At 52.3% G+C, this 25,271-nt stretch overlaps 5 protein-coding genes across 5 annotated transcripts; 1 reads left to right on the top strand and 4 right to left on the bottom strand.

Moving 5' to 3' along the window:
* Positions 1-7,457: 7,457 nt before the first annotated feature.
* Positions 7,458-10,273, bottom strand: HD553DRAFT_316328 (putative CTP synthase). Its single transcript, XM_046180609.1, has 7 exons — positions 9,986-10,273; positions 9,893-9,915; positions 9,559-9,803; positions 9,055-9,429; positions 8,722-8,975; positions 7,950-8,632; positions 7,458-7,880 (listed from the first exon to the last, which is right to left on the bottom strand). The coding sequence occupies exons 1-7, from the start codon at positions 10,021-10,023 to the stop codon at positions 7,621-7,623; spliced, it is 1,878 nt and encodes a 625-aa protein (XP_046034237.1). The 5' UTR covers positions 10,024-10,273; the 3' UTR covers positions 7,458-7,620.
* Positions 10,274-10,692: 419 nt separating this feature from the next.
* HD553DRAFT_275777 (DHBP synthase RibB-like alpha/beta domain-containing protein) lies at positions 10,693-12,585 on the top strand (the record flags this gene model as incomplete). Its single annotated transcript, XM_046177924.1, has 6 exons — positions 10,693-11,265; positions 11,305-11,399; positions 11,484-11,571; positions 11,674-11,977; positions 12,164-12,374; positions 12,417-12,585. Coding segments are annotated over 6 exons (1,440 nt in total), but the record flags the coding sequence as incomplete, so codon positions are not given.
* Positions 12,586-14,237: 1,652 nt separating this feature from the next.
* HD553DRAFT_344543 (uncharacterized protein) lies at positions 14,238-14,960 on the bottom strand (the record flags this gene model as incomplete). The annotated part of the gene is made up of 2 exons (XM_046182997.1): positions 14,238-14,287; positions 14,354-14,960. The coding sequence occupies 2 exons, from the start codon at positions 14,958-14,960 to the stop codon at positions 14,238-14,240; spliced, it is 657 nt and encodes a 218-aa protein (XP_046034235.1).
* Positions 14,961-15,095: 135 nt separating this feature from the next.
* HD553DRAFT_360965 (uncharacterized protein) lies at positions 15,096-16,210 on the bottom strand (the record flags this gene model as incomplete). Its single annotated transcript, XM_046183966.1, has 1 exon — positions 15,096-16,210. One exon carries the CDS (start codon positions 16,208-16,210, stop codon positions 15,500-15,502), a length of 711 nt encoding a protein of 236 aa, XP_046034234.1. The 3' UTR covers positions 15,096-15,499.
* A 765-nt stretch (positions 16,211-16,975) lies between these two features.
* HD553DRAFT_325752 (uncharacterized protein) lies at positions 16,976-25,161 on the bottom strand (the record flags this gene model as incomplete). Its single annotated transcript, XM_046181646.1, has 16 exons — positions 16,976-17,900; positions 18,485-18,598; positions 18,771-18,806; positions 18,899-19,527; positions 19,615-19,638; positions 19,721-19,767; positions 19,834-19,952; positions 20,438-20,492; positions 20,671-21,535; positions 22,043-22,806; positions 23,102-23,211; positions 23,389-23,432; positions 23,842-23,917; positions 24,037-24,161; positions 24,429-24,535; positions 24,579-25,161. 16 exons carry the CDS (start codon positions 25,159-25,161, stop codon positions 16,976-16,978), a joined length of 4,623 nt encoding a protein of 1,540 aa, XP_046034233.1.
* Between the last annotated feature and the right edge of the window lie 110 nt (positions 25,162-25,271).

Below are 25,271 nucleotides of genomic sequence, written 5' to 3'. Positions count from 1 at the left end.
AAACCTACAGACTCGTTCCAGGATGACCTGGACCCTCCCGAGTATATGGAGAAGCTGAGGGACATGGTACCGGAGAAGTATCATGAACATCTTGGAGCGTTCTCCAGGACGAAGGCGGATACACTGCCCCCGAAGCGATCGATCGACCATGCGATCGAACTCAAGCCCGGTACGTCGCCGACGTATCAGAAGCTCTATAACCACTCCCAGCGGGAGAGTGAGGAGCTAAAGAAGTGGTTGAAGGAGAATCTGGAGAAGGGGTTCATCAGGCCGTCGAAGTCGCCCTGCTCGAGCCCGGTACTGTTTGTACCGAAGAAGGGCGGCGAGATGCGTATGTGCATCGACTACCGTCGCCTTAACGACATTACGGTGAAGGATAGGACGCCCCTACCCCTCATCTCAGAGACGCTAGACAGGTTGAAGGGCGCGAAGGTCTACACGAAGATGGACCTCCGAGGCGCGTACAACCTGCTACGCGTAAAAGAAGAAGACATTTGGAAGACCGCGTTTACTACACGCTTCGGTCTGTTCGAATGTTTGGTCATGCCGTTCGGCCTGACCAACGCCCCCGCTACCTTTCAGCGGTGGATGAACGAGGTCTTCCAAGACCTTTTGGATGTGTGCGTCGTCGTTTACCTCGACGACATACTTATTTACTCCTCCGACCAGGAGACCCATGATGGTCAGGTCAAGGAGGTTATGAAGAGGCTGCAGGCAAATGGCCTGTATGCGAAAGCGGAGAAGTGTGAGTTCGATACGGTGGCTACCGAATTCTTGGGGTACGATATTGCCCCGACGGGGGTCAGTATGAACCCCTCTAAGGTCAAGTCCGTTCTGGACTGGGCCCCCCCGAAGAACATTCGGGGACTGCAGTCCTTTTTAGGATTTGCAAATTACTATCGGAGGTTCATTCAGAACTACTCCAAGAAGATTCAGGGAATGACGGCCCTGACGAAGAAAGGGGTGAAGTACTCCTGGACGGCAGCCGCTGACGCTGCGTTCCGGGAATTGAAGGAGTCCTTCACCCAAGCGCCTATATTGGCGCATTACAACGAGGAGCGCCAAGTGGTGCTCGAGACCGACGCTTCCTCTGGAGCGATCGGCGCGGTGATGTCCCAGGTAGGGGACGATGGGAAGCTCCACCCGGTGGCGTTCATGTCGAAGAGTCTGACGCCCGCCGAGAGGAACTACGATGTGCACGACAGGGAGCTGCTGGCCATCGTCTATTGCAGTCGGATATGGCGACATTATCTTGACAACAAGTACCCCGTTCGGATCCTCACGGATCACAAGAACCTGGAGTACTTCAAGAGGGACAAGGTATTGTCTCAACGGCAGGCGCGATGGTCGCAGCTGTTGAACCAGATCTCCTACACCCTGGAGTACAAACCGGGGACGGAGAACGGGAAGGCCGACGCGTTGAGTCGGCGGGAAGAGTTGATGGAGGAGACAGAACCGAAGCGAGCGGAGACTCTGCTCCGGCCTGTCGAAGACGCACCCTCTGAGGGGTGTAGCCCGGTTGAGCGACCGCCTTTGCGGTTGAATGGCACCATCCCCGCATTGGGCGATTGGATGGTGAAAGCGCTGATACCGGCGGCGCAGGACGACCCGGTGGCGAAAGAGCTCGTAGCGCAGCTCAAGGCGGGAACCTTGGCGAACGAGCGATACAGCTTGAGCCCCACTGGGGTTCTTCTGTACAACGGGTTGGTGTATGTCCCCAACGCAGGGAACATCAAGGTAGAGCTGATGAAGCGTCTACATGACGGGAAGGCCGCCGGCCATTGGGGGCGGGACAAGACCGTGGAGCTGACCAGTAGGGACTTCTACTGGCCCGGGATGGCGAAGTGGATCGGGGAGTACGTCGCTAGCTGCAGCATATGCCAGCGCAATCGGCGGCCCCGGATGAAGCCTGTCGGCGAGCTAGCGCCGCTACCGGTACCGGCGGGACCATACGAATCGATCACTTGGGATCACATCACGGACCTGCCCGAGTCTATGGGGTCCAACTCGATCCTGGTGATCGTCGATCGGTTTAGCAAGCGAGCGCACTTCGTCGCTTGTCGAAAGGATAACGACGCCACATTCTTGGCGCGGTTGTTCCTTGACCGATGGGTGTGTTTGCATGGGTTCCCGAAGCAGATCATTTCGGATCGAGGTACGTTGTTCACCTCGCGATTCTGGAAAGATTTGTGCCGCATGGCAAACGTGGAGAACAGTTACTCCACGGCGTTTCACCCGGAGACGGACGGACAGACCGAGCGAAGTAACTCCACTTTGGAGCAGTACTTGCGGTCGTACGTCAACTTCCTCCAAGACGATTGGGCGGAGTTACTCTCCATGGCGGAGTTTGCGTACAACAACGCGAAGCACTCTGCCATCGGGATGTCGCCATTTATGGCGTCCGAGGGAAGGGAGCATACCTTCTCCCTGCCAGTGCCCGGCACTAGGGAAGAGGTGGTGGAGTCGGCGGGGGAGTACCGAGACCGACTCGACGGGATCTATAAGTCGGTGAAGGAGGCGCTGGAACAGGCGCGGAAAGACATGGCGAAGTACGCAAACCGGAAGCGTACCGCCGTCCCTGACGAGGGTTACAACGTAGGGGACTTGGTAATGTTATCTACCAAGAACTTGACATCGGTGCGCCCCAGCCAGAAGCTCTCGATGAAGACGCTGGGGCCCTTCCGAATCACGGAGGTCATCGGCCAGAGCAAGATGGCGAGGAGGCTGGAACTCCCCGCGCAGTTACGACGGGTGCACCCCGTGTTCCACGTGTCGTTGCTTATCCCCTATCGGGCCAACGAGCTGGAAGGAAGAGAGGTGGTTGAGCCACCTACCCCCGAAGTCCTCGACAACGGCGACTTGGGGTATGTTGTGTCCGAAATCGTACACTCGAAGGCGTTACGATCCGGAAGGTCCGGGAAGAAGACCCAATACCTGGTACGGTTCGAAGGGTACGGGGACGAGTCAAACGAGTGGGTCAGCCCCGCTGAGTTTGACCACGACGACAAAGTCGTTGCGGCGTTCCACAAGCGCTACCCCCATCTACCCCAGCCCGGTCGACAAGAGTACGCCGACGCTTGATGCGTTCGGAGTCCGCATCTAGGAGGGGGATCCTGTTATAGCGGTCACGTGACGCGTCGGACGCGCCGTACGCGACTCCCGTATGCGACTCCCGCCGGGGGTACTTTTCGGTATTGTTATGTTGATGTAGAACTAGTACCCTTGTAATAGCTCTACATCCGTTATTACATTTAGATGTCTACCCATACCCTGCCTCATTCCTGCGTCCCGTCAGCCTGTCCAGGGGGATCCCCGTCGGGGGTCGCTCCCGGGCCTTACAGCCGCCCACTCCAACACCGACTTCACCTTCGACGGGTTCATGCTGACCCCAGTAGGGGCAATATCATACCCCAAGAACTCCGTCGCCGTCGTGTCGAACTCACACTTCTCTGCCTTTGCGTACAGGCCATTCGCCTGTAGCCTCCTCAGCACTTCCCGTACGTGCTCGTCGTGTGTCTCCTGATCGGCGGAGTAAATCAATATGTCATCTAAGTAGACAACCACACACACGTCTAACATGTCCTGGAAGACCTGATTCATCCAGCGCTGGAACGTCGCCGGCGCGTTTGTCAAACCAAATGGCATGACGAGACATTCGAACAACCCATAGCGTGTCGTGAACGCGGTCTTCCAAACATCCTCTTCTTTGACCCTCAGGAGGTTGTACGCTCCCCTCAGGTCCATCTTTGTATATACCTTCGATCCCCGTAGGCGATCTAGGGTCTCCGAGATAAGCGGCAGGGGGGTCCTGTCCTTCTCGGTAATTTCGTTGAGGCGGCGGTAATCAATACACAGCCTCAATTCGCCCCCTTTCTTCGGTACGAACAGTACCGGACTCGAACACGAGGATTTCGAGGGTCGAATAAACCCTTTCGCCTGGTTCTCCGCCAACCACGCCTTGAGAGCGTCCGTCTCCTTCTGCGAGTGGTTGTACAACTTCCCATACGTGGGAATTGTCCCAGGCTTCAGCTCGATCGCATGATCGATCGAGCGCTTCGGAGGCAGCGAGTCTGCCTTCGTCTTGGAGAACGCTCCGAGGTACTCATGGTACTTCTTCGGCACAACGTCCCGCAACTTCTCCATGTACTCGGGAGGATCGAGTTCGTTTTGAATCGAGTCGGTGGGCTTGACGTCCCAGTCCCACAGGTCCGGCCTGCGGGCCCGCTCCTCATCCTCCCTCGTCATCTGCATTTGAGCCACCACGAGATTCTCCGTGATCGGCTCCTTCATCCTCGACAGCGGATCGATATTCCGCGTCTCTATCTCCACCTCGTCGGGGGAGCATACTACCTCTACCTTCTTGACGCATCCTTTCTTCAAACAGTCGTCCGCGAAGGTGACTGTATTTGTATCCCACTGGATGTGTGGGCTATGGTGTCGTAACCATGTAATCCCGAGGACCGCCGCGTACCCACACAAATCCGTCAAGAAGAACTCCGCCTTCTCTTGGTGCAATCCTGTCCGCACAATAGCATGTGCCTTCTGGGTGATCTGACCACCCACTATCTCTCTTCCGTCGATGACCGTGACGGTCCTAGGGTTCTCTAGGTCTATCACATCAAAGTTATGGATCCTCGCGAACGTCCGATCCATGAACATACCCGTGGCCCCCGAATCTACCATCATCACTGCCTGCACAGGAATCCCCTGCGGGTAGAACACTCCTACCAGAGTGAGGTGGCTCTCCGGACCACTAGGGTTACCGCTAGCACCAATGTGCAGCGGGATCCCATCACTACCCCCTTTCACGTTCCCAGCCGGGGTCCTTTGGTGATCCGTTATTCTATAAGGCCTGGCAGCCGACCTGCCGGGTCTTGGGGTAATAAGGTCGCGGGACTGGGGAAAGGTAACGGTAGGCATAGCGGTGTAATAACGGATGTCTAACTACTACAAGGTACTAGTTAGACGTCTACGAGAACATCTCCTAAAAGGTCTCCGAGAGGGTCTCCGAGAGGGTCTCCGAACGAGACCCCGAGGCGACGCGCACCGTAGGTCGCGCGTCGCGTGACGCCTATAATACTAATTCAGAATAGAGTCGGGGGTCTAGCTTGGTGTGCTATGGCATGACCACAGTGCAACCGTGGTGTGGCCAAGTCGGTATGACCATGGTGTAACCATGGTCTGACTATAGCAGGGCGAGTTGGTATGACCATGGCAGTACCATGGTCTGACTATAGTAGGGCGAGTTGGTATGACCATGGCAGTACCATGGTCTACCTAATTAGGCTGGTCCGTAACACAAAGACAGAAGAACGTCGAGACCTGCATCACCCCATCCGGATACCACTTCAGAAAGTACACCACATGGTCCCCCCATTTCAGCGAGGAGCCTGATGACGCATTGTCAAAAGCGCTGAGTGAAGGTTGGGCGCCGGCAGAGATGCTCTTGGAGGTGGTCAACAGACTTCAAGCCGAGCCTCACAATTGCTCCAGACAAGCCAAACGCCACAGCCTCTTGGACATCATAAAAGATATAAATCAGAGGAACAAGGAAGGGGGACCAATTGGGAGTATAGACAGCCTTCCTGATAACTGCCGGCTTGCCGGCAGTTACCTGGTCGAGCGCCTGCATGGCAAACGTGACCCCTCTTTGGGAAATGGTTGGGTCATCTCCTTTCAGAGGTCGCTCATAAAGCGGGTGGTGCCTATAGCTACAGGGGTCTGGGAAGTAATCGTCGATATCCACTCTGTCAGGACTGATCTTGTGGTGCCAGCAAACAATGATCACGCTTCCCTCTCAATGCCTGTATCCATGACTGATTCAAATGGATCGGATGAATCTGCCTCTTTCGACCGAGAGAGCGCCAAATTGGAATTGATGCAACTTGAAAGCATGGGATCTGAGCTTGCAAAAGTCCTTGAAAAGTGGCAACAAAGGAAAGAACAACTAGAGAGTCTGTTGAACCCGAGACCAGGCAGTTCGTCCAGTGATACCGGTTCTGTGGCTCGCTCCGATTGGGAACTTGCCTAATCTGATACACATTAGAGTACTGCCCGACAATGTTTGTTCTGGATTCCCTTGTTGTAAAGTCCCATAGAGCATGTTCATGTAACAGATACATAGATGATGTGAGCGCAACGTATCACGCCACCATGCTACTGGACTGTGTCAGTGCTTGTTCTTACTGCTAATTCGCCGTGACGGCAGCACGGGCGTTCGACATATGTACTGAGCAGCTCTGCAATTAGCCGCATGAGAGTGTACAAGTGGCATATTGTGTGTGGGGAATCGCCTTCCCTTTACAGCGCTCAGTAAACAGTTGTTTAATTCATTGATGTGAGGTTCTTGCAATCACGCGCAAGGGCTTTTGGGGACAAAGAATGCAACAGGTTGAACGAGAAGTGAGACCAATTCTTGAACCGAGATTCTGATGGTATGGCACTGTATGCAACGAGCATCAAGGTGCATCATCAGATTTGGTGTGATGTTATGACATCTGGGAATCCGATCCAGGTTTACCTGCACATTGAGTTGTACATGCTTCGATTTACCAGGCTGCCTGAACAAGCTTCGGAGTACTTCTTCAAGCGTACGATGTACCACACCTTGTTGTGTACGGGATCGGGTCTAGTCAAAGAGATGGAATCACTTGACGACAAGCCGTCCAACACAGACAGTACTGAAACGGCTCCGGACAAACCACACCGATATTGGGAAAAGCCACTGTTCGAGCGGCGCGTATCAAGCGCCCCAGCAGTATCGACTTACAAGCACAGGGCATTTCCCCTCTACCTGTAGAGACTGAGTCTTGAGTCCACTAATTATGTTGACTTCGCACCTCAGTCTGTCTACCTCTCCTCTCACTTGAGGGAAATCATTCAAACCCGTCATTATATCAATGGCATGTCTGCCAGGTGAGGGGTATCTGGCGTTCAATTGCATGCGGACTCATAGATGGATAATATGGGGCTGTACTGTTGCCTGTATCTGGCCCAGACATTGGTTTACGACTTAATGTGGACCGGATCGGGTCAGGTCAAAGAGATGGAATCACTTGACGACAAGCTGTCCAACACAGACAGTACTGAAACGGCTCCGGGCGACGTCGACTCCGATATGTCCGATTGTAGCATTTCAGCTGACACCTTCACCCCGATCGAAGGGCATCATCCCTCTCCTCGAACGGCATTCAGTTTTCCACCTCCACATGCGTACCAGTAGTGATCATGCGCCCCGTCTGATAAAGGTGACTCGTTTAAATAGGCTTCTATACCGTTGTGGCGCATGTTGTAAGAACCGTTTCCCCATCACCTATGCACGATCTGCTGTACAGTACATCGCCGGATTGAACCCCATGCTATTCCTCTTGGGGGAGGAATCGATATGCTGGCTTTCCGTACCCGTCAGTACTGCAACAGGATTGGCGCGCAGACTTTCAAATGTTAATGGAAAAGTAGCCAAATCAATGAGATGCGGAAGTGCAGAAGAAACTAATCCCTCGATGTCGAACTTCATCAACAATGAACACACGAATGTCGGTGCATATGTCATGAATCCCAAAATACAGTAAACATACATTCTAATCCGCTCGCCATCACCCGGCCTCCGGACCCAACGCCTTATTGCCCATCGACGACCTTGATGTCCCTGACCTCCTGAGGCTTCCCCTGTCCGAGCTGCGAAGCGGGTTCTCGAGCGGGGATCACCTTGGACTCGTCCGGATGAGGATCGCGGTACTCCTTGGCGTTCCGGCTGATCTGGGCGTCGAGCTCGGACTTGCCACAGGCGGCGGCGATGAGGCCGAGGAAGGGAGGAGAAGGGTTCAGAGGTCGGGTGCAGAATTCGGGGTGGGCTTGAAGACCGACAAAGTAGGGGTGGTCTGACGGGGAAACGCAGTCGAGGTTCAGTATGAAATCTGCCTGAACCGGATCGAACTTCGATGACCTACCGTCCATCTCCAAGACCTGCATCCTCTCGCCCCGTTCATCCCTGCCGATAAACCTCATCCCACCGGGCTGTTCCAGCCTCTCGACGTACTCCGGCCCAACCTCGTACCTATGCCTGTGTCGTTCCCAAATGGTCTCCTCGCCGCCGTACAACTGCCTCAACTTGCTCTTCTCGGTACCCGATTCGAACAAGGTCGGTCGAAGTCCGAGCCTCATGGTCCCTCCCAAATGGGTCTTGGAGATTTCGGGCATGAAGACGATGACCGGGTGAGGCGTCTCCGGAGCGAGTTCGGCGGAATGGGCGTCCTCGAGCCCACACACGTTCCTAGCCCATTCGATGACGGCGATCTGGAACCCGAGGCAGATACCCAGGAAGGGGACCTTTTTCTCTCGGGCCCACTTGACGGCGGCGATCATACCCTCGGTCCCTCGATGTCCGAACCCACCGGGTACGATGATCCCCTTGGCGCTACAGACGGCCCTCCAGGCGTCGTGGTACTTGACAGGGTCCGCGGTCTCTGCCTCGGGCTCGAGGTTGGACGAGTCGACCCATTGGAGGTTGAGCTTTTTGCCGCAGCGCATCGACGCGTGTTCGAGCGACTTGACGACGGACATGTACGAGTCTTGGAGGGTGACGTATTTGCCGACGAGGACGATGGAGACGGTCTCGTAGCGACGTTCGGCGCTGCGAGTTTGACGACGGACGACAAAGGTCATTCATTAGCTCTTTTAAGTCTCGATGTAACGAAACTTGTCGCAAATTCTCGAACTCACTCGAGCGTCATCTCCTTCCACCTCTTCAACAGATCCTCCCCTTTAGCCCTCTGTTTCTCGCCGACCTTGATCTCGTCCAGTTTCAACCGCTTGGTCAAGAAGTCTACCAACCCCTGGTCACGCATCAACAGGGGGACGTGGTACGTCGAGTTGACGTTGTGCACGCCGAGCACTTGAGAAGGCTGGACGTGGCAGAACATGGAGACTTTTTCCATGGTCGCGGGGAGGAGCTCGTGTTCGCATCGACAGGCGATCTACCAAGTGGGTGGGGTCGGGCGAAGAATTTCAGTCCACTTTTTTTATTAGAAATAACGAGAGCGACCAGAGACTCACGATATCAGGCAACAACCCCAACCCCCTCAAATCCCTCACCCCAGCCTGAGTAGGCTTAGTCTTCTGTTCCCCTCCCACCACAGGAATTAAACTGACGTAGACGAGGGCGAAATTCTCTACGCCGACTCGGAATTGGAATTGACGCATGGCTTCGATAAAGGGGGCGGATTCTATGTCGCCGACTGTGCCGCCTAGTTCGATGATGCAGACATCTGGAGGGGCGGCAGCGGCAGCGGAGCCAGAGGAGCCAGAAGGAGAGGTGGTGGAGGTAGGGGAGGGGATGGGAAGGGAGGAGACGCGGAGGATGTGGTCTTGGATCGCGTTCGTTAGGTGGGGGATCACTTGGACCGTCTTGCCGAGGTAGTCTCCTTTGCGCTATGGGTACGAGAAAGATCAAGATCAAGATCAAGGATTCATCGGTTAGCTACGATATGAATCAGATGCACCATACTATACCAGAGATACCACAGGTAAAGAAAACATCTTCCCTTACCGGGGACTCACCTCCCGCTCAATAACATGACTATAAACCTTACCCGTAGTAATATTATTATCCTTCCCCAGCGTTACATCCAAGTACCTCTCATAGTTCCCCAAATCCAAATCTGCTTCTCCACCGTCGTTGAGGACGTAGACTTCGCCGTGTTCGGTAGGGGCCATCGTCCCGGCGTCGATGTTCATGTAAGGATCGATCTTGATGGCTGTTACGGAGAGACCGGTGGTTTTTAGGAGGAGGCCGGTTGAGGAGGCTGCAAGGGGTTGCAATTGCAGGGGTTAGGTTAAGGTTAGGTTAGTGAGAGGATTTTTTGGCGAGGAGGTGGGAGATGTGGGGACTTGCCGATAACTCCCTTCCCGATACCCCTGGAACCAAACAACAGGTAAGACACATAAGTCACACATCCACGAGCTCAGTTAAAGCTGATGTGCTTACGAGATGACACCACCGGCGACGAGGATGAACTTGGTCATTTTTCGCTGAGAAGTTTCCTTAGCTCAAAATCGGCTGTTTCGAAGCGATTTTTTCGGGCAATAAGTAAGATGGATGTGCCAAGAACGCTTTTTGACACTCTGAGGAGGTGTTGTAGCTCTGGATATGGTAGAATGGGGGATGTTGAATGACAAGTAGATGTTCGAGTGAAAGTTGTGAAAGAGTCCCGAGAGGTCTGTGTCCACTAAAATATTCAAATTTGCTTCCGCGCGAAGGGGACTTTGGTCGATTTTGTGAGTCAGAGTCAGAAATTTTGGACACAAGGGCCGACGTTGTTGAGAACATCATTCGGTCGACAACCAACACCAAGCAAGGAACACATCCTGGAGCTCCGGAGTTGAATGTTATCCAGGTGCAAGGTCTGGGAATTTACTAGAAGAACGAACGAAATCGCGTGGAAATCGGTCGGACTGGGCTCGAGAACGACGAAGACGACGACGACGGCAAGAAGGCGGGATTTGAGTGTAAAGAGGTTTAGTATGACGACGAGCACGAGGGATAGGACTGTGGAAGGGATGTCGAGGTCAGTTCTAAATCTAGCGATCTATCCGCGAACATGAGATATCTGGAAATTTCAGGAGAATTCGCTTAAATCTCTTCTTTGCTGGGCCTGATATCGCAGCCCGACCCCGACCTCGACCAAGCTCAAGACCGTCCCCATCCTCCCCTGTACCTCCTCCCCAACCCACCTCATCTTCCAGCCCTCCCCACCCCCATCTCATCCACTTCAATCCCCAACCTTGGACATCTCCTCTATCCCACCCTCTACCTTAACCAACCTCAAAATCGCTTCGGAACATCTACATAAAGAGAGATTGGTCGCTATCCCAACAGAGACTGTTTATGGCTTAGCAGCTTCTACCGCCTCGGAGAAGGCGTGTAGGAGGGTGTATAAGCTCAAGGGAAGACCATCAGATAACCCACTTATTGTGCATATCTCTTCTTTGGATATGCTCTCCACACTCACCCCACCCGGGTACACACCCAACCACCTTCAAATGGCACTCATCTCCGCCTTCTGGCCTGGTCCTCTTACGCTCCTCTTCCCCGCCCGTAACCCACCTGCACCCCCAGCTCCGCAGACAATCGCGGTGAGGTTCCCCGCACACCCAACGGCAAGAGCGCTTATTACCCTGAGTGGACTTGCGGTGTCGGCGCCGAGTGCGAATAGGAGTGGGAGGCCGAGCCCGACGAGCGCGGAGGGGGTTTGGAGGGATTTGGGGGTGGTGGGTGCCAAGTCCGATTGCGATCCCGAGGGGAAGGGTCTGGATGGGGATGAGCAGGGGGTACTAGGGTGTATCCTCGACGCAGGCCCATGCTCAGTCGGGTTGGAATCTACCGTGGTCGATGCTACGTCGTGGATAGACCCTAAGGCGTCAGACCCGGCGTCAGACCTGGCGTTAGACCCGGCGTTGGACCCGTCGTTAGACCCGGCCCAAAGGGGGTTCGGAGGGTCGGTCAAAGGAGGATTCGGAGGGGTGGTTAAGGTCTTAAGGCCAGGTGGGGTTGGGGTGGAGGCGATTGAGGAGGTTTGTCGCGGGTTGGATGAGGAGTTGAACGCGGGAGGGACCAAGGGGGTTAGGACGAGGGTTTGGGTTTATGGGAGGGACAAGAATGAGCCGGAGCCGGAGATTGAGGTTGAGACCGAGACCGGGGTGGATGGTACCGCTGCGAAGATGCAGACACAGGCCATCCCTCAAACTCAAGTCCACCACCTCCCAGAAGCCACTACCAAACACAATCAGATGTCAACCAGGCAAGGGGCAGGAGAGATCTCCAACCCCTCGACGCCGGGGATGAAGTATAAACATTATTCCCCGAGCGTACCCGTGTATCTGGTTTATCCTTCCGACGTCTTCACCACCAGCTCCACTACCACCACCACCACCACCGCGACACCGAAGGGAAACAAAGAGGGAGACGCGACGAACGCTGGTTCTCGGACGGTCTTGTTCATAAACAAGGTGCCGTACGGGAAGGGCGGGAGGTCGGGTCAGAGTCTCGAAAGCGGTCATGTCAACAACAATGGCAACGGTAGTAGAAGCTTCGGGGAGAAAGGAGAAGATGTCAAAGATGTCTTGAGGAAGATCGCCAATAGCGCAGGGGCTGCTCGTGGTCAAGAAGGAAACGTGAGGCTCGGGGTGATGGTTTTCGAAGATAGCCCGCTCAGGCGGAAGGTCCAGCAAGCGCAATCTCAAGCGGGAACTGGGTGGGGGATCGAGATCGAGTACCTCTCGCTCGGCAAGACGGTCGAGGATGCCGCAAGGAGGCTGTTCGGTGGGATGCTCGCGCTCGAAGGCAAGCGTCCAGATTCTCAAGGTGAAACCCAAGGGTTGGTCCCGACAGCGGAGGCGTTGATGACCACGCAGGAAAGGGACGGGGTCGACGCGATCGTCATCGAGGCGACGAACACTTATGGCATAGGCCTCGCGTTCATGGAACGGGCGGGCAAGGCGGTCGGGGGAGGTGGAGGTGGGAAGGGGTTGGGGCAGAGTGTGGATGCGAGCGGGGAGGTCAAGAGGTTTTTGGTCGATGTCGAGTGAGGGGCGGAGGCGCGTGGCAAAAGCGGGGGAAAGGATGTTGGGATGTAGATGACGCGCTGTGATGTGATGTGATCATGTCATGATGTCTCCGGTCCCGGTCGACGATGTTGAGTGTGCGAAATGGTGTCAGTCCGGCTCGGACCGGGTCTGAGTACCGTTTGAGTGCAAGACGTGCATATCTTCGATAAAGTCCGATAGCACCTCGGCGGCCCGGGCTACCGGCACGTTCCTGGCTCTCGAGCAGAGGCATCCAATCGATCCGACCGGCCTTCATGTCAGATCGAAGGATATATCGTCGTGGGAACCGAGGGTGACACATAGTTCAGGGTTACATATCTGGGACTTTGGTCTAGTCCCAACCAAAGATGACCTCGTTACACAATTCCTCATTACCAGCGATGACAGAGATACTCTCGATTCAATTTGATGGTCAACTACGACGTTCATCAACTCGTGTTTAAGGTGAGGACAGGGATACTCTGGATTCGAATCGATGGCTAACCCCTAACCCCTAAGGTTGATGATCAGCAAGCCTTCTTCTGAGAGTTGGCCTACGGGCGAAATAGGCTGGCAGTTACTCAGGGTGGCAGCAAGGACACCAAATCAGGCAGTCATGTGTGTGGAGCTACAGGTCCTCGCGGCTAATAGAGGAGTACAGGTACGTTTGCGCTGATACAGAACGCGCGCTGTGTAGCAAATCGTTAACAAAAGTCTGTACAGCAAGCCATCCAAATCGGGTTGTTCAACATCCCTGCACCAGTAAATTTTCTGGTCCTCATTCCCCGCATCTTGAAGAAACATTTTACATTAGCTGCAATCACTAAAACCAAGATCATCTGGGTCGATTCTTTATTTAAGCCCGATATGGTAAGTCAGCGTCAAGTTTGGGTTCCGAATTGGCGCGGGTTCCGGCTCCATTTAGGTCTCCCTAAATCTGCGGAAAAACAAGTCGCAGATATGCACCTGCTACACTCCAAGTTGGAAGTGCTTCATTTTGCAAGTAGTCTGCAACAGGATGCCCACAACTCTGGATCCTGGGTGCTTGCTGCAGCGGCATGGCTTCTCGAACAGCGGTACAGGTAAGTCGGCCTCGGACGGAACGTATGCAACAGGAAATCACTAATAAAGCGTTCCGACTGGGCGCGGGGCCCACTGTAGGTTCACGCTACAGTAGAGTATGACGACACTGACGACGACCTGCTGGCCAAACAGCGTGACCGCTGTCGAGCCGGACTCAGACAAGGACGATGAGGTGGTCGACAATGATGCGCTCGAGCGCGACCAAGACTAAGACAACGGCGCACACAACGTTTCAAACATAGCGGGATAGGGATTCTACGACCCCGCCTGAGCCGCTGCTGAGAAGAATACCGATCGGGTGTCCCAGAGCGGGGAGGTGGCGTCACGAACATCGGCGCTGCAAATCAGGCTATATCACCTACCTATGGAAATGCAACTGTTAAACATATATTCAAAATCTAGATGAATGGCTGGACCTTAATCTCTGTTAGACGGACCGATTTATCCGTGCGACATCAGCCTGTTTTGATTCATGAAGAAAGGCAAACTCGTGTCGCATTACTGGGGTTAATACAACATGTGCGGTATCTTACGGATGAAGAACATCAGATTGGGCGCTCGGACGAGTTCCTCTAGTCTGAAGATACGGTGAAAAGCGTGACAAGGTACGATCGAGGCGCTTCTGTGTCGGGCACGGAAGCGTCAGTCGAAGTGGCTTGTCCAATCAGCTCTGAATTGTCATCGTCACCCACCAATCCAGTGTCGATCGAGTCGGCGGGCTTGCAATCCAATGTTTCGACCCAATCCAGCTCGATGGCGGGCTGCCTCCAGGATAAGTTGTGTTGGGTCACTCTTGCCCAACGAAGTACTTCAACGCCATTCGTGACGGTTCGCTGGACCTCGAAATCGATTGACAACAGCACCGTGAGAGAAACACCGATTGTGGAGTTGGCAGCGGCAAAAACGCAATTGGGAGAAATCGACAGCCCCTTGGTGGCCAGATCCAAAGGCACAAGTTCGGTGCTCAGAGATCTATTCCACTCGACACTCAGTTCTTCGCAACCCTTCTGGATTTTCGATTCAACGAGATCCAGAGCCGGTCGCCCAGACTTCGCTCCCCTCAAGGATTCCCTTGCTAAAGCTCGGACTTCCTTCCAAGTTCTGGCAGTTTGTCCATGACTGAAGTTGTCAAGTATCACCTGGTTGACGGGTTCTACGGCACCGTCAACAAGAGTCATCAACGCTGCTTTCAAGGGATCCCATAAGTGTGACGCTTCTTGTTCCGGGAAAGGGGAGTCCGTCGTCCACCAATTCCAACTGGATCTGTGTTCGCTGTGCTGGATCGGGTTGCTCATGCTGCCTCCTCATCAACTGGGCTATACGATGTGATCACATGGACAAGAAGAGAGGGAAACAACTCTTTCCGGGGAACGACTCATGTCGCTGTCGGCACAGTATTATACGATTATACGAGTACGTGCTTGACTGAACGAAACTCGCGCCAACTCACTGACGACGCGCCACGGTACCAAGAACCTTGGTACCATCACAAAGGAGGCCCAAGAAGCTTGACATCGGGGCTCATGGTCATGCACCGTTACTCAGCTGATAAGGTCGGCAGAGCGAGCGAAGACCGAGAACGTATCGGGAATGGTCAGGCGATCGTATCTGTGGGTCCAGTGCGAGATGGGCTGAACTATCTTCATTGCCATGTAGTATGACCGGGCAATTGTCAATGATGGCGAGGGATAAATCTACCTTCGATGCCGTCGAGACCATCATACATACGGATCCATTCCATAACGAGCGCGGATTCGATGCACAAACAGTTGTACCGGTACTTGTGTTACAACGAATTCAGGAACTCAAGAAACAGGTAAAAAAGTACAAGCTATCAGACTGTGTAAGTGACTGTGGTGCTGTCGATCTCTGGCTCAAGGCTGAACAACGTCTCAAGGTAGGAATGAGGCGCTTCCTGGGCGAGCTGTGAACTGTCGACAGTAATGTCTCGACCGTTCTTCCGAGATGTATCGGACCGGTGAGACATGATTGTCTTGTCACGGCCGTCCAAACTGCAGTCCAGCGTCCCTAGCCAATCCGGATTCCATGACAGAACATGCGTCACAACACGTTCACACCAGTACTGCCTCCCTGGTCCTTCCCCGGCAAATCTCCGTGCATAAAGTAAGATTTGCAGATACACCTTGGTTGGTTTGCTGGTCTCCACGCAGTAATTGCACTTCGGGTAGACGCTGATCCTGGTTGCAGCCAGTGGTGAACCTTTGCTGAGGAGTTTGTTCCACTTTCTACTCAGCTCTTTGCATTTTTCTGATGCAATGGTCTTTGCATGCTCTTCAAAACCCCTGATGTTGCGGTAAGCCATACTTTGGACTTGTTTCAAGCTGTCAGCCTCTTGCATGCCGCTTCCAAACTTTTCAAGCATTGCCAAGTTAGCAGGCGTTGTTAGAGATCTGGCCATGTCCATCAACTCTTCACGCAGAGGTTTCCAAAGAGCTTCCGTCTCTTCCTCATCTGCTAGCAAGGTACCGGCTGGCAACCAGCCCCCTTCCCATTCGCGAACTTTGTGAATGATCTTTTCTCCCATGGCAACTTTTACGAAGGCGGAAAGATTCTGTGTCTAAGATGAATTATCCGCCAATTGCTATTATTCTTTAGTACATCTGGACGATTTATATAGTTGCTCAGCACTTCATCGACCCGCCTGCCACATGTGGCGAGTAGACAGCGGTGGAGAAGATCGTGGTCACAAAGGAGGTAAAGGAAGCCTGCTTCCCGGTCAGGTGCCCCATTGCAGTAATCAGTATGGAATCGAGTATCTCGCACGTGATTTATGGGATACGGACATCATGCGGCGATCGAGAAGCCCGATTCTTGACCCCGAATTCCCAGGCTCAGTGCATAACGACCATCAAAATCGAGTCTGAACAGCTGATCAGTCCTCTTGGCAAGCAGCCCAGCCGAACGTAGGCTAAGTATTGACTGGGGCATGATCGCTCTGATGATCGACATACAGGAATTGATCCTTTCCAGAATCTCTACTGTACCTGAGTGTCACCGTCCCTTGACCGCTACCACTTGCAGCCCTTGTTCATCTAGGATTTGCAACCCGGCCCAACAGCCCAACCAAGTTTGCAGCGAGCGCTTTTTGAGATAGCCGATAATATACTTCATATTGCTCGACCTACCATTCAGCATTTTTGGATGCCGGATTTTCAGGGGAATCAAAAAGGTAGCATTTGGCACAGCGATCTGGAGCCAAATGATGGGCAAAAGTTCGGCTACAATACATTCAAGATTACAGACAAGGCAATCGACATTCTGTAGAGCTGCAGGGAATCTTACAAGGAGATCAGAGTGATCCCGGAATCGATCCACCGGAAAGGTCGGTGTTTCCCAAAGACTTGCCAGTGAAAAGGGTCGCAATGTCCGGTAAAATCGATTCCCCCTCGATAGGGTTGGAGACCGTAGAATTCACGTCATCGGTTTTATTGTTTGACTGGTTTGACCCGGTCGAAGCATCCTGTTCTATCGCGGCAGGTGCACCGACGAGACTGAACCTGAAGGTTTTGATATATGCATATGAACCGTGAAACAGATGTCTGTTTCGGTTTTGAGTTCCGGGGCGCTTGAGGAAGACATTCAAAACGACCCAGAGGTACAGCTCGAGATGATCGCCTCTAACTTTGTAAAGGTCTTCAACAAAGTGGATCTCAATCTGCTTTAAGATTCCTTCCTGCAAAGCGAGACCGGTCGTCCAAGCACTGCTCTGCTCGACCTGGGTCAATCCTCGACGGAATTCTGCTATAAATTCATCGAGGATCGACTTCTCCTGTACCGTCTCCTTGATCATCCTCTGTACTTCCCTTTCTACTTCTTCCAAATCCTTGGCGAATCGTGCTCCGTTGGCAAATGTACGTTGCAGAAAGCTATGAACGCCGCTCGCCGCCCGGTCGGCGTGACTCTTCAATTCCTCTCGAGCAGTCATAGGGAAACGCTGCAGAGAGGAAACCCCGCCGCCTCCATTTAAGTTGAGCTGCGATTCACTGATAACCTCGTAACGGATGGGATAGCTCGTGTCTGCCATATTTGATCGTTTGTTGGGAGAAAGTAGATGTTCGGCCGGACTGAATGAGGTTTCTGCGACTGGCTCTTGGTTGTAGAACCACGTATGCGGCGGATCTGATTGTTGACGATCCAAATCTAGATATATAGTCGGTAAAGCAAGGGGTGAACGAGCCAGACCCTCATACCGGAGAAGCGAACAAAGGAGGAACCTGTAGTAGTATAGCTCGAGAGAATCATGGGGTCTATCTGATTGAAGAGGAAGCGGGGCACGAGGCAATGTCGTGGATTCACCAACAAGCTCGCACAAAGGAAGTCCCCATAACGTGCCGCGCCTGACATTTTTGTTTCAGGGGATGTCGACAAGCCATCTGGACTTGGCTTCAATCAACCCGATGCTTGCACTGTGTTGAAATCCATTGTCTCGAGCGCGCCTATTGTTCCCCAACAATAGATCACGCGGAACAATAGCGGATCCACTCTTCACGCCTTTGTTCCCCTGTGTTTCATCTCGCTCGCTCGCTCGCTCGCTTTGTCATCTCTCGCCGAGCTCGCTTGCTTTGTCATCTCTCGCCGAGCTCGCTTGCTTTGTCGCTTCTCGCTTCTCGCTTTCCGCTTTCCGCTTTCCGCTTGTCGCTCGCTCGCTCGCTCGCACGGCTCGCTCGCTTCGCCGCCAACTCCTATTGTCCTGAACAATATATATACTGGCCCTTTTCAATCCCCTTTCGATAGATCACCTTGTAATTACATCTTCATGCAAACTATACAGCGGTGATCAACTCGATATCCAACACACTGTCCATGATAGTTTTGGGATAATTCTCTGGGGAAAGGTTTGATCTCGTACTCTGGTGTAATCGTCGCCAGCTTTTGTGTGGCGTCTCTCTCTACCGGAGCGAGCAAGTCATCCCTAGATGTCACGAAATAGCACAGTCCCTTTGTTAGGGATTGGCTAATGCGGATTCGCCGACCAAGCGATTACGGCGCAAAGTATTCGTACGCGAAGTCAGTATAAATGAAGGTGACTGATATCCAAATTACTGATACGGACACGGTTGCGAGCGACAGGTTATATAACGTACAACAACAACAAAAAAGAATCACAACGTCCGAATATACTGTGCGAATACAGACGTATAAAACAAAGCTGGATCTAGGTTGTCAGGCAGTGTTCGTCGAATCCATTGAGGGAGGGGCTGAAGATTGTGACATGGTATCTTGAGTGCCGGTCACAACCGAGCTCTCTGAGAGCATCGTGGCTATGGTCCTCATAGTTTCGTCATCATCGGGCAGCAACTGCTCAGGCCTGTGTCCCATCGATCCTGAATCACCGGTCGTATAAGACTTTGGGTCACGAAAGCGGGAAAGCGACCACTTTAGGTCTTTCAAGGAAAAGTTGTGATAGGTGTGGTGTCTGATATCATAGACTTGAGAAGGCGATGATTGTTTATTTGCTTGCTTTCCACGTTCAAAACCCACCTGAAAATCGATGACCACGTCGGCTTTCACGAGGTCGACTCTATTTCTATACGGCGGCGACACGTGTATACAACCCTCGATGTTTGAGAGGTTATACACATCGTCAGTGTTCCAATTTTCCTCCATCAGCTTCTTCAGAAGCTTGTCCGTCTGCTCTTTGAGCTGGTCCCGAGCGGGGAGCAGCAGTGGCGTGAGTCGGTCCTCGGGAAGTACTCGATCTGGAACCGAGCTGATCAACCACTTCAGCGCACGTACAGTTGCCATGGGCGAAGAGGCTTCTGGGGAGCTCTTATACTCCGTGGCGGCCTGATTGAAGGCGGCGTGAACCGTACCAAGGGGTTCCACAACGCACTGAAGTAGCTGCTGAAGCAAAGATGTCCAACGAGCTTCCTCGATCTCTTTGGGACGCTTCCAATTCATACTCTTATGGTACGAGTGGTAACTCACCTCGTACTCGAGATGGCTGTCTTGCTGCATGGTTCCTTGTTCGGCTCAGATGAGTTTGCAGCTGGTAATGGGGAGAAGATGATTGACAAAAAGCTTGACAGCGCACGGGTAAGACTGATACTACAACACGAGCATGGTAAATTGTGGGCTCATCTATAAGGCCGTGTAGTCAACAGTCTGGTTTACAGCAATGGCAGCGTGCTAGAGATGTCAGCTGACGACAGGTCGACATGACAAAGGAATACGAAGAACCCCAAGGAGCGCGGGTCACGCGCTGGGGTCGCTCAACGTGACTGCCAGGTATGTAGCCAGCAGCGTGTGTCCGACTTCGCCCGATACTGGTCTCATGAGAACAAAGGGAGATTCCTCTCCTACAGTTTGAGGGTCAAGAGGAGTACTCAGGCAGTAAGATAGCACATGATTTCAGGATATGGGACTTTGACGGAAAGCTGTTTGATGGTACGATACGATACAAGGCGTAGACACGCGCGTCATTTTGAACAATTTGTCCGACTAGATTGCGCGGTCCTCGGCTCAGTATACCGGGCGGTTTGGGTCAACTTGAAATTTCGCGATATCATACCGTTCACTGCCGCGCGATATCATACCAGAGCTTTTCACTGCGCAACATGAAATACCGCAAGAGATGGCAAGGGCGAGAAGTCCAACCAAGCGAGTTTCATGGTCTCCTAGAAGTCCAACCAAGCGTGTCAAAGGTTGACTAGAAGTCTAACCAAGCGAGATCATCACAAAGTAAACATAACACAAGTCCAAGTTGCGACAGCAAGATGACATGATCCCCCAAGGTACACCCTTAACTGACTGACCATGACTAGTCTGAGAAGGGTTTGGGATGTGGTACCCTGTCATATGACTGTCTGATGACTATCATGCTCGAAATTGCGCTCAAAAGGGTGGGTTCAAGCTGTAATTTGCTGATATCTCATGTTGCTCAGACAGAAGCTGCGGTATGATACCGCGCGGCACCCCAAAATACAGTGGTAAGATAGCTCGCGGCGAGTTGACACTTTCGGCGCAGTATAGCTCAGCATTTACTTTCGGCAATAACATCGGAGACATCTCGCCGAGAGCTATCAGATTCCCCAGGCAGTAGGCCATCAAAAGAGGCACGCTGTGTCTCGGTTGGCGGAGTCGATCCAGCGAGGGAAGTACCACAGGACGCATCGGGTCTCATTACAGCCTCTGTATGAGTTTCATGACCAGGGCCAGTCGCTTGCGAAGATCGCGTCGGCCGGAATGAGCTTGAGACGGTTGGGACAACGCTAGATATGATGCTTGCCGCCCGCGATCTCCATGATCGCCTCTCGAGCCACAGATCGTGATTGACGCGCCACTTGTATGCATAATAGTCGACGCGCTTAGCGGGATTCGCATCGAAGCGTTTCGTATCGAATGACATCCATAACTGGATTGAGATCTGCCTCTTGTCTTTAATCTCTTCCTCTCTCAAGACTCTGAAAGTAGCTTGTGAACCGATGATAATCTTCTTCGTGCCTGCCTCCATCGGAGCTGTCCTTTCTAATTCGCACACGCCTTCCGAGAGCTGAACTTCCCAGATGTCTGGATAACGACCGGGTGAAACAATCATTTTAGCTGCTTCATGGGCGCTTTCTTCCTGTCCTTTCTCATTCAACCACTCGTTTGCCAGCTTTCGTATCCCGTGTACGTTTCCAGCTTTCTCCTTCATAAAATGGCTGCCGCACTCTTCCCCCAGACGTTTGAGAACGACTGTGGCGACCGCCTCCAGCTGCTGTCTCAACGGGTTCCACAGCCATTCGAGTTCATCTTCAGGTTTCGAGTCCGGCATGTAAGGATCCCAGATGATACTACCTTGGCGGTGTACGATTGTTCCGGGGGGAGGATTGGGCATTTTATTGTGTGTCAAATCGAGTCGATGAAGCTGAAGTCGAGGCAAAGGATGAGGAAGTTTGAATTCGATGGGGGAATGAGAGGAAGATATCAACAGCCATCTCTTTCTACAGCTCTATATGTATATAGGTTATCGGGCTGTGTGGCGACCTATCCTGAAAGCGCTAGTCAAAAGGCTAGTCAAGGTGCCGCGACTACAAAGGAGATCGAAGAAGCTTGTTTCATGCAGACGACGTCATCGATTCATTGCAAGCGCTTTCAAGTCCGTTTAGAGGCAGGGATATGAGGTCAGCGATATGTCATATAATCATACTGCAACATCACCAATTACTGTAAAGTGATATCAACAGATTGTTTACCGTTCAATCGTTAAGTTTTGATACTGTAGACGGGTCTTATATCTGAAGAATGATGAATGAAAGGTAGTCTGATTTCTACCCTCTGTCTGTATGCAAATCGAACCCATACATAAATCATGCTAGAAAGTACAGCTGTGACTGAGAGACCGAAGGTTTCGAAAGACATAAGAGGGTCTGACGGCGGATTCATTATCACTCTCAGTGTTGGCATCAGATTCATAGATCTGTGAGTCGGCTCTGAAGTCATCCAACCGAGTTCCTTCAACGTTGGGGGCAGTAATGTTGCTGACAGCCCCTGTCGAGGATGTCCCTTCCGGGCCAGTAAGTAACGAGTTGTCACAGGATGGCCCTTCCGGGCCAGTAAGTAACGAGTTGTCACGGGATGGCCCTTCCTGATCAGGTCTGACGCAAAGACCAAGGCTGAGTTTGTGTTTCACGTTAAAGGTGTACTGGTGGAGTCGTGTAGATTCCCGTTCTTCTTCAGGTATAGAGCGGAAGAACCGGCATACGCTCAAGTGAACTTGGAAGGGGCAGATGACAGTGCCCGACTCCGTCATGTATGGGTCTGACGGAAGAAAGGCCGCCTTGATGTCCACTTGCGTGGTTCTATTCTCAAATTTGGATCCCTCTTTCTCGGATCTGATACTTAGGATCTCGTTCTGTCTGATTTGTAGCTCTTCACAAGCTTCATTGAGTTTCGGGTAGACGACCACACCGATGTGATTCCTGGTGTGCAATCCAAGACAGGATTTTGCACTTTGTAAGACCCCTGAGGTGTCCACAGCTGTGGTTTCACTGCCAAAAGTGTCTTCGATAAGCTTTTTTGGCAGATCCAAGGCAGAGGTAGCGATCGCTTGCAACTCGGTGCGGAGAGGATCCCATAGCCACTTCTCTTCTTCTCTAGGCTCCGGGGCGGTTTCGCAATCAATGAATTCCACCTCGCCTAGTTCGAGTATAATGGGTCGAGGCAGCAGTGCAACCATAGCTGAGTTCGTGGTTGACATGGTCAGATTGGTGTAACTGCAAAAATCAGTGGAAACAGAGGATGCTCGCTCGGGTGACTGTTTGCTAGCAGGGCAGTCTCCGATTCTGTTGTGACAGTGCTCGAAACGATGAGAGCCCAAGTGTAGTCAAACTATATACCCACATCCGTACGCCATCACGAATACATCACAGAACGTCACAGATGGTCAACAAAGGAGGTCGGAGAAGCTCAATTCGCGTCATGTCCAGCTCACCCTTGCGGCAGACGCCGATACAGCTTATTGCGACAGCGCAAGCATGCAGCAGGTAGCAATCTCGCGACTGAGTTGATGCGATACGATAGAGAGATCGTGTGATGATGAGCCTAGAATATTACAGTAAGACCTGACTAGCGACTCTAGGGGGGGGAGGGGGGGGGGGGCTTATGTGCGTCTAGCGCTTTCTCGCGCGTTCAACGAATCTGTACCGGCTACTGGTACTGATTAGCTCCGTGTCAGACTGCTGATGATTGCGTTTTGTAGAATTGAACTGTCTGGCTCACACGATTGAGGCGAAAGAGGTGGAGAGCTGAGGATCCAACTCCAGCTATATGTTCAAAGGAGTCCAATCACCATGTGTGGAAGGCAAGAGTGTAGCATCATCTTGATTTCGTATTTAGCATGACCTAATCGGGGAACATGCGTATCAAATGTATCGCTGTTATACTACTCATACATGACGACTAAACCCTAACGCAAACTCTTGATCCAAATGCATTGAATCCTGCCTGCCATACTGATCGACAAGGAGATCGCATCGTTATTCCCTGAAGCCATATCGATACCATAGCTGTTTGGTCTTAGTGTGAGAATAACAAGGTCCAGCATAGAAATCCAGTCGAGTACATCGCTCTACTAGCTCGTGTCACTCAAGTGGGCGACTTCTGCTGCGTCAATCGTCTGTGAAGGAACCATACGGCTCCTGTTGCTATCTACGGTTATGGAGCAATAGCTACCATAGTGCTGCATATGAGTGTTGTTGTGACACCGCCAATCACTTGGTACCCTGAACCAGGGTTTTGAGGCTTATTGCTGTACAATTAGAGTCAATTAGATCAAGGTATCACTGGGATACCAAACCTTTGGTGATATAGACGGCATATCTAACTCGACTTGGAGCGAAACCCCTAAGAACAGGACCGATACTTTACCACGCAAGCTCAATGTCATACAAAGATTGAAACCTCACAGCAGTACTCCATACCTTGAACCTTGAATGCGTTTGGAGCCCTGATGTTTGCCTCCATCCGAAGTCTTCGATCTCCTTCACATTCATCTGGTATGAATTTCGGTTCCAAATCCGACTAGTCTAGTCTACTAGAAAGAATGTGGATTCATTGGTCCTATTGTTGTCATTCTTATCTCTGGTTGTCCTGAACTCTCGAGTGCTGAATAAATATAGTTATCGCTGTTATGTTTGGCCACATTCCGTAATCATATAGGCATGCCACTACTTCTTACAAGGCTCAGTATATAATAATAATTGATCGGGGGTAGTAAGCGGTCTGAGGGGTGGTACCATCCTCGGTCTCCCCCTGCTCACCGTCGAGGGTGGCTCAAGATTTCGAGCTTCTGAGTGACTCCCAAAGTTCTTCTGCCCAAAGTTCTTCTGCACTCTTCCTAGTATCGTTGGCACTACTGTCGCCTGTCCTGCTGAAAGGAAATGACAGAAGCGATACCCCTTGGGACGAACCCCATCCCCAGAAAGAGGATCGGGAGTCAAAGAACAGCTTGTGTTTCCCCTCCCGCTTGTACTCATAGTCCTTTTTTCCCAAGCCTGTTGGAGACTGGGAGGATCGAATCACTTGAAAAGTGACCTGCAGAGTGATGACCACAATACCACTGCTGGGATCCAGCGTGACCCGGAAAAGGGCACTTGACGTGATGCTGACTGATTTGGTCCTGGCTGGCACATCCGATTCAGGTTCATGTTGTTTCACCGCTTCATTCTGTTCCGCTTCCAAAGGGAAACAAGCATTTGACAACTTAGTTCTCGCATGCTCTTGAGGAGATGGGCTTGTCCTTCTAGTTAATTGACCGAGACACGATTGGGCGTCCTGAAATATCGTATCTATCGAATCGGCGGTGGCGTGACGAAAGGTGTTGGTGACAAGGGCATCTGCAGTTTCCAGAACATCCGCAGAGAGTTGCTCCAGCTTTTGGGACAAGGGGTTCCACAGCCAGTCCATCTCCGCTTTGGGCGCCCCTGAACCGAGATTGCTGCTTACATGGTCTTGGTCCCGTTCACGAATGATGGGTCGAGAGGACGAAGGCATGTTGTGCTTGGTGATGGGTTGGTGAGATGGTCGTTTGTATGCAGGGTGAGGGAATGGAGTTGTGTACGAGATTGTTTTCTTTTAGAGAGGTGAATTGTCGTTCCATTGCG

The sequence above is a fragment of the Filobasidium floriforme genome (genome assembly GCF_021052385.1).
Source record: "Filobasidium floriforme strain CBS 6241 chromosome Unknown HD553scaffold_20, whole genome shotgun sequence".
Classification (NCBI taxonomy): Eukaryota; Fungi; Basidiomycota; class Tremellomycetes; order Filobasidiales; family Filobasidiaceae; genus Filobasidium; species Filobasidium floriforme.
Note: the sequence above shows the minus strand (reverse complement) of the source record. Positions and strands in the feature narration are given on the sequence as shown.

Excerpts from the sequence above, each read along its gene's own strand:
- HD553DRAFT_316328 (XM_046180609.1), bottom strand. The coding sequence starts at position 10,023 with ATGACCAAGTTCATCCTCGTCGCCGGTGGTGTCATCTC. Across the intron at positions 9,916-9,985 it reads GTCGCCGGTGGTGTCATCTC|GGGTATCGGGAAGGGAGTTA; the intron begins GTAAGCACATCA and ends GTTTGGTTCCAG. Across the intron at positions 8,633-8,721 it reads TGGAAGGAGATGACGCTCGA|CGCCGAACGTCGCTACGAGA; the intron begins GTGAGTTCGAGA and ends TCAAACTCGCAG.